The sequence below is a fragment of the Daktulosphaira vitifoliae genome, unplaced genomic scaffold (genome assembly GCF_025091365.1).
Source record: "Daktulosphaira vitifoliae isolate Bord-2020 unplaced genomic scaffold, ASM2509136v1 Scaffold_419, whole genome shotgun sequence".
Classification (NCBI taxonomy): Eukaryota; Metazoa; Arthropoda; class Insecta; order Hemiptera; family Phylloxeridae; genus Daktulosphaira; species Daktulosphaira vitifoliae.
The window spans coordinates 1-8,945 of record NW_026099984.1 but is presented as its reverse complement, the minus strand read 5'-3'; the positions used below and the strand labels follow the sequence as shown (position 1 = coordinate 8,945).

The 8,945-nt window shown below is 34.1% G+C and overlaps 1 protein-coding gene across 1 annotated transcript; it reads left to right on the top strand.

Moving 5' to 3' along the window:
• The first annotated feature begins 4,152 nt into the window (after nucleotides 1-4,152).
• Nucleotides 4,153-6,678, top strand: LOC126909466 (uncharacterized). The gene has a single exon (XM_050691889.1). The coding sequence runs from the start codon at nucleotides 4,153-4,155 to the stop codon at nucleotides 6,676-6,678; it is 2,526 nt and encodes an 841-aa protein (XP_050547846.1).
• Nucleotides 6,679-8,945: the final 2,267 nt, after the last annotated feature.

Sequence of the window (8,945 nt, the reverse complement as noted above, 5' to 3'; positions counted from 1 at the left end):
TAGTTTAAAAAAACTAAAAAACACGCTTTTCAAGAACATTGAACTAAAAAGTTCAAAATAATTTTTAAAATAAGTTTAAAACAATATTGAACGAAAAGTACTAGAATTATTGTGATAAAAGCGTGGGGGGTGCTTTGTGCCATATTTTTCGTATATTGAGCGCCCGACGCTTTTATCACAATAATTCTAGTACTTTTCGTTCAATATTGTTTTAAGCTTATTTTAAAAATTATTTTGAACTTTTTAGTTCAATGTTCTTGAAAAGCGTGTTTTTTAGTTTTTTTAAACTATATTTATTTTGAGATCCGGATCAACTCGTTCACTGATATGAATGACCCGTTCGTTCGTGAACGACCCATCACTATTTTAAAGGTTAGCTGTGTTGTCGCTAACGAACCGCTGGGTCAAACGACGGAAGTTATGTGTTCCTTCAATATGTTAAAATACGAAAAACATGTATAAGTACACTTGAATATTATTATTGAGTATTATTGCCATTTTCATTTTCGAAAAGTTATCAATCTATGTTTTTATATCTATCTTTTTATAAAAAATACCGACTGAGTACACAGGTACAAATAGGTAAACAAAATTAATTTATGTGATTGGGAAGAGGATCTGGATTGTCCCGTTTGAAACATTGCGTAGAAATTTTAAACGTTATAGAAATAAATTGTATTAACACTCATAATATGACTAGTAATGCAATGTAAATATTATAATAGTATTATAAAATATACTTTTTATTTATTAACACTTTTTAACGATTGTTATTAAGACATTCCAACTTGTATCAGTTTTTATTTATAAACATACTACATAATGATGAACAAATAGCATAAAAATATGCACCTGAATTCATTACCAATCATTTGTTTGGAGGTATAGGGAAAACATGCTCCCCTGTATATACGTAATCTTTCAAATGTGATTCTATTAAAAACAGAATGTGGGTATATTAGTTTAATTTAAATTAAAACAATATTATTATACGTTATATTTAAAATATATTTCGAACATTTGTTATCATTAATTAACGGGAAATTAATATGTTAGTACATTACTTTTCTGTGGTATAAGACGGTATTCAGTAAGTAAGTTATTTTTCTCGACTTCAAAGAAACAAAAAAATTTAAATATGATTCATTTTTTATACTATGTCATTTAGATTGATATAATATTTATGAAAATCAGTGTAATCCCCTTATAATAAAATAAAATACAAAACCAAGAATTTTAACACAAAAATAGCATATTTTTGAATACGGTAGCCATTTACACATAGAAGATAGGTCGTCGGGACAAATTTTTTTTTTCATTTTGTAGTACATAAAATAAGCTTTAATTTGATATATGTTTAAAGGACGCAGTATTTCCGGAACATTTTCAAAAATTAAGTTGAAAAAGTTAGTTTTTGTAAAAAAGTTGCTATTTTAAATCTCCCCCAATGAGCAGTTTAAGTGTTAGATTTTCAAAAAAATGATATCAAATGAAAGGGAAATATCTAAGGTTTTAGTACAAAAAAAAATTGTGTTGATTTGTTTATTTTTGAAAAAGTTATGGAAGTTTTAAGAAAAAAAAGTGAAAAAAATGACAAAATTTACCGATTTTTTTGGAATTGTAATGATATACATAGTACATCATTAATATCATAATAAATTATTTGTATACACTAGGGTGGTCCTTAAATTACAAATTTTCAAAATTTGATTTACGCACACCAAAAAATTGTTCTAATACATGTAAAAATAAACTGTGCAAAATTTGGTCCCGATAGGTTGACGTTAACACGTGCCGCAAGAGGGTTGAAAATTCGATCAAAAGGGTAGTTTTTCAGTTATTGTGCTTTATCACAAAATATATGATTTTTATGTAAAAGTTTATAAGAAAGAAATTATACATATAATTATTTTACACAAAAAAGATTATTAGCGAAAAACCCATAAGTCAAATATTTACCTCCTAAAAGTCAAAAGTTCCATAAATATTATGTTTACCAGTAAAATTCATATATTTTGGCAATTTAAGTATATACGATGAACCGTTCAAGTTAAAAAAAAATTTTCATGTAAAAGTTATTTGAAATTTAATTTTCTATTAGTTTTGTAGAAAAATAACCGTAAAATGAAAAAAATGGAATATAAATTTTAGTACTCATATTAAATGTAATGTAACTCGAAAAATATTTGTTTAAATGAAAAAATATACGATAATTTTTTTGTTTATAATTGTCTTTTAAACAACTTTTGTACGAAACTTTTTTTTGTAAGTTAAATATTTTTTGAGAAAATTAAAAAAGCTCATATTTTTGAACTTTTGCGAGGCTGTAAAAAAAAGCTCAATTTCAATCAATGAAGACTATTAGTATGTCATTATACATATTTTAATTCAACTATTAATAAAACAAAATTTGGTTGGGAATTTTTTAAGAAATTTTTCCTTTGTTGACTGGCCTAGATGTCAATTTTAAACTTGAATTGAGCTAAAAGTTATGGTAATATATTCAATTTTTTTCGCTATAAACTTTCATAAATATTTATCAAAAATTTTTCATCAATTTTAAAGAACCAAAAAATTAGGTTAAAAATGAAAATTTGGACTGATTATTTTTAACATATTAACAATCAAATCAGTAATAATTTGAAAACAATTTTTTTTTTCTTTTAATTATTATTTTATATGTAATTAGTAATAATACTAAAAATTAGAAGTGATAGAAAAAGTCTAATTGCAGATTTGAAAACAACGCGAAACTTTGATTTAAAAAAGTATATTTTTGTTTCTGATGAAAGTTCCTTGAAGTCCAGTGCATTCATTTATAGTAACAAACAGTTTTTATTGATAATTATTGTATTAAGCCCTTTAAATTTTTATACAAGTAAAAATAAAGCAAAATACAACTTCTTTATTATTTTTATAATTTCTCCGTTTAAATTACAATATTAAATCATTGAATATCAATTTCATACTAAATTTAAAAACTATAATTAGTATTTATTCATATATTATATTTTAAAATCAATGTTCGTCTACAGGCTCCTAAATATCGGTTGGCCTGATTGACTTAGGACTTGAATTCAAGGAAACCCCAATAAATTATTAAATAAGAAACTCGAAAGGAATTTGTCTATAATAACAAAATTAGTTTAATTAATAATACACTTTATGGTTGGGCGTCCCCACTTACATTAATAATGACAACTAAATAATACACTGCAATAAAATAAGTACAAATATAAATTTTAAGTGCTATAGAATACAATAATCTGACCTGGTCAGACATCAAGGATTGGATTATAACTGTTATATTCAACCAACTTCAATCGTTTGAATGAAACAAAACACGAGTAAACTATAATGATCACGCGCCCGGTAAATCCACCGAATTCACCTTTACATTACGATACCGCAAAGTCGCGGAAAAAACTCGTGGCGGCGCCAATGGGTCTAATCACTAGACCATACAATGGTTGACTGACTAGATAAGGCGACGACTTACCGGACGGCGAACGGCATCCCCACTTACTATATGTAATACTACTTATTATATTTAAGATTAATTGTTTTTTAACTTTATATTTATTTTGAATTTATTTTGAAGTTGGTTTCTGTTTTTTATGGGTAATTTATAATCGTTTTACATTTTTTCAGTTACATTTCTATACATTTCTTAAAATTGAAAATATTTTATGATATTAATAGTGCTGCTTATAGTTGTTTAATATTTATACAGAATTTTATTGATAAATGTGTAATTTAAATAAGCACGGCACAACAGTTTAATTTTATTATTAGTGTTTTTAATTATTGCTGGTGCGTTGAATAATATTCATAAATTTAAAATATAAAAATATAGTGTTAATTTCTATTACTACTTGTTGCATTTGATTTAATTTTTAAGTAATTATATTGTGCGTTTGGTTTTGTTTAGTATTAGTATTTTGCAGTGGTTAATAAAACATATATATATATTTATTTAAAAATCCGTATTTAAGTAGTATTGGTTTGCCTTGTATCTGCTAAAATTTATTTATGTTAGCTAAAAAAAGGGTTCATTTAGTGATTGTTGTTTCATTTAAAAGATTTTTTTACAATAATTGTTTTATTGGAATTCATTAAATATTTTATTGCCTTTCCGTCAATTAAGAGAAAATGTCCAATACTGATGAGCGTGACGTTAGATACCTACAGCGAATTAAAAAGGCTGCGTTGTTTGTTCGTGAAAGCACCATCAATCGCATTAAATCTATACATGAAATGTCTGTTCGCGTTGTTGAGTCTCCTGAGCTGTTACCTGATTTTCTAATATCTGTGAAGGATTTAGACCCATTATGGGAAACATTTTTAGCAAATAATCAAGCCGTACTTGAGGCCTTGTCGGATTTAGATTTGCTCGATGAATTTTCTTTAAATTTAGAAACTGATACTCGCGCATTATGCATAAGAGCATTAGCTACTGCAGATAAATATAAACCTACCTTGCCACGTCAATCACTATCTAATATTAACGATGATGGTAATGAGTCTGTAATTTCCAATAAGTCCGGCATCAATAGTGGGATGCGGTCACGTTTGCCTGAGATACCCCTCCCCTCCTACAGTGGTAGCTTTTCGGATTGGCCGGTCTTTCGTGATAGATTTAAGGCACTGATAGCTCAGCGTACGGATTTGTCCAATATTGAGCGATTTTATTATTTGTTGGGATGTCTAAAAGGTGAAGCACTTAATAGTATTCGCAACATTGTTGTATCCGAGACCACCTATGAACTAGCCTGGTCAACATTAGTCGATAGATTTGACAGACCTCGACAGCTAGCCACTTTAATTGTGGACAAGTTAATATCAATTCCGGCACAGTCACAGGAGTCTTTGGAGGGCTTAAAAGATTTTTTGGTATTATTTTCGGATCAGATAGCAGTATTGGAGTCATTGCAAATACCTAACCTTGGAGAATTTCTATTATTTGCTCTGTCGTCCCGATGCTTACCATTATCCACCCGCAAAGGTTTTGAAGCGGTTAATTCTGAAGAATTTCCTGCTGCCTCTGACGTAATAAAGTATGTAAAGGGGCGGGTATCTATTTTAGAGGCTGTCAGCTTTTCTGGTAGTTCACGTCGATCAACAGTTCAACGCGACAACATGAAACCATCAACTTTCCGAAATATAGATAAGCGACCCAAGTTTGCTTTAGTCGCTGCCAAATCTTCTGGTGCTCCTATCTATAATTGTGTTTTTTGTAATGGGTCACATGGACCATCTAAGTGTCGAATGTTTCAATCGGCTTCGGTAGAAGATCGTAACACTATGGTACGAGAGAAGAAGATTTGTTTTAGTTGTTTAAGTAGCTCACATTGGAGCAACCGTTGTAAGGAGCGCCGACCTTGTAAACACTGTCCTAGGATGCACCATAGTCTTCTTCACGTAGATAAATCAGATGGTGAGAACCTATCTAATGTGGACGGAGTACCTGTAAGCAACACTTCGGTAATGGGTACCCGTCCCAGACATACCATCTTATTAGGTACTGCACTAGCTCACATCAAAGACCGTGCAGGTATCTTTCAGACTGTTCGAGTTTTAATAGACTCAGCTTCACAAATTAGTGCAGTAACCAGTAGCTGTGTAAATCGTTTAGGATTGTCAAAGAGAAAATGGACAGCGCCCATTTTAGGTCTTGCTGGAGCTAAGGTACCTCTGGTTGAAGGAGTTGTCGACTGTCGACTCACTCCCCGGTATGCTCCACAACACGAATTACATGTAAATGCTTGGGTATTACCTAAAATTACGGCAGACATGCCCAATAGAAGTCTTTCTATTGACATAAAGTGCCAGTTTGCACACCTCGCACTGGCTGACCCCACATTCGATCAGCCAGCGCCAATTGATATGTTAGTGGGCGCGGACATGTTTGCCCAGGTAATGGACGGTAAACGCATCGAAATAAACCGTCAATTACCAGTAGCTTACGGCTCTATATTCGGTTGGGTCTTAATTGGCGGGGTAGGAATACCCACGGACGATTCTTCCCATGTTGTACTTTCGTCATTAATGACATCGCTGGAAGATCTATTAGAAAGATTCTGGGAAATAGAAGAACCAGGACTTAATGAAGATGATGTAACTGAAGAAGGAAGAAGTGAACTAATGTTTCGAAGCCTAACGACCAGAGATAGTCATGGACGGTTCATAGTGCCCTTGCCATTTCACAAAAACGCGTGCTGTGACAGACTATCGGGCTCACTGCAGTTAGCTACTCGGCGATTTGAAAACTTAGAAAGGAAATTAAAGAGTGACTCTCAGTTATACGGCGCTTATAGGGAGTTCATGAAGGAATATGAGACACTCGGTCACATGACGCCAGCTCCAGTGTCCGGAAAGTATTTCATTCCGCATCACCCGATTATTAAACAAATTGGTGATCAAATTAAACTCCGAGTGGTTTTTGATGCTTCGGCTAGGGCACCTGGGGGTTGTTCACTAAATGATTGCCTCATGTCTGGACCTAAACTGCAGTCCGATATAACGGATGTATTACTTAACTTTCGCCTGTACCAGCACGTCTTCGTAGCTGATATTTGCAAGATGTATCGCCAAGTGCTAATCCAACCCGAACACCGACAGTACCAGCACATATTATGGCGTGACGTTTCGTCTGCTATGTTGTTGTTGGCCAAATGATTGCGCAAAATAGAAAACCAGCTATGTCCTACAGTATCTGTGTCAGACGTATGGGGTTGGTCGGATTTCACGGTAGCCCTATCGTGGGTGGCGTCAGCTCAGGTATCTTTCAAGGCTTTTGTGACAAACCGTGTGGCTCTTATCCGCGCAGCTACTGCCGAGTTGTCAGTGGCGTTATGTACGGACTGACATCAATCCGGCAGATTGCGCCTCTAAGGAAATTAATGCCTGCTGAATTGGCTGCACATAAACATTACTGGCAGGGTCCATCTTTTTTGTACCACTCGATTGACACCTGGCCTCAAGAATTTAAAGTCATTTCAGAATCCGAGATGCCGTAAGTTCAACAAGTGTCGATATTGGTATCGGCACAAAGTGCATCCTCTTCGGACTTCTTAACCAGACGGTTTTCTAATTACGGTAGAATGCTCCGGGTGGTTGCTCGGATACGACGCTGGTTAAATACAGACGCCATGAACCTGTCTGTTCGGTCTCCCTATCAATTTTGGAATTGAGAGACGCGCTCACTGCTATCACTCGTTATGTACAACGAAAAACCATGTCAGATCTTATTGTCGAGTTACAAAACAGGCGACCTGTTTCATCAAAGACGTTTTCACGTTTGATGCCGTTTATAGATGATAACGGGATAGTACGCGTAGGAGGGCGTCTACAAAATGCCGACCTTCATGAACATCAAAAACACCCTATTCTGCTCACCCGGGATTGTCATTTGGCTATGCTTTTGTGTCAGCATTGGCATCGCGTCACTTGTCATTCTGGACCCCGACTTATTGTCAGCCTTATTGTGCGCCATTTCTGGATCATATCTGTTCGTGTACTCGTGCGTCGAGTGGCGACCATGTGTAATACATGTGTCCGTTTAGCTGCCGTTAATCCTCAGCCACTGATGGCTGACCTGCCTACTTCTCGTGTTCAGCAGTGTCGTGTGTTCCAACGTGTAGGAATTGATTATGCCGGCCCTTTCTCCTTCAAAGAAACGTCTCTACGAAAGTCCAGAGTTTATAAGGGATATGTGGCAATATTTGTCTGCTTTGCTGTTAAAGCCACTCACTTAGAAGTAGTGTCCAGTTTGTCTACGAAGGCATTTTTGGCCNGTAGTGTCCAGTTTGTCTACGGAGGCATTTCTGGCTACCTTAGATCGATTTGTAGCAAGACGGGGTATTCCCACAGACATTCATTCAGATTGTGGTACAAATTTTATCGGAGCAGCTAATGTTTTACGGTCACTCATCCAGACTGAGGATGCACGGGAGCGAATTGAAGCGTCAATACCCGCTCATTGGTATTTCAACCCCCCATCTGCGCCCCACTTCGGTGGACTTTGGGAGGCGGCGGTCCGTGCCATGAAGGCACGATTAACACGGGTACTATGTAACCATGTACCCACGTATGAAGAATTTACATCGTAATGTAAAGGTGAATTCGGTGGATTTACCGGGCGCGTGATCATTATAGTTTACTCGTGTTTTGTTTCATTCAAACGATTGAAGTTGGTTGAATATAACAGTTATAATCCAATCCTTGATGTCTGACCAGGTCAGATTATTGTATTCTATAGCACTTAAAATTTATATTTGTACTTATTTTATTGCAGTGTATTATTTAGTTGTCATTATTATTGTAAGTGGGGACGCCCAACCATAAAGTGTATTATTAATTAAACTAATTTTGTTCTTATAGACAAATTCCTTTCGAGTTTCTTATTTAATAATTTATTGGGGTTTCCTTGAATTTAAGTCCTAAGTCAATCAGGCCAACCGATATTTAGGAGCCTGTAGACGAACATTTGGTATCCAGAGCGTGGTTTGCTTAAATTTAAATAATATATTGAATTCAGTTAAAAGTGCAATTTTGGGCCCAGCGAGCTTTAGCTTTTTTAATGTTATAGCACATAAGATAATTGTGTGACTTTTCTGTTTTGACCGTACCTCCATGCTATAAGATTAATATATTTATACACATTTTTTAGCAAAGTACTTTTGTNGACTTTTCTGTTTTGACCGTACCTCCATGCTATAAGATTAATATATTTATACACATTTTTTAGCAAAGTACTTTTGTTATTAAAAATTAGATTTAATACTGATTCTATTTATCGTAAGATTAATATTTAATTCCAGTTATTAGAATTAATATTAAGGGAGATTGTGTATGCAGATTTGTTATTATTATATTATAGTAGGGTAAAATAGAGAGTTCTAGAACCCCCCCCCCGCCTCACCCCTTCACCTACCCTCCCACTT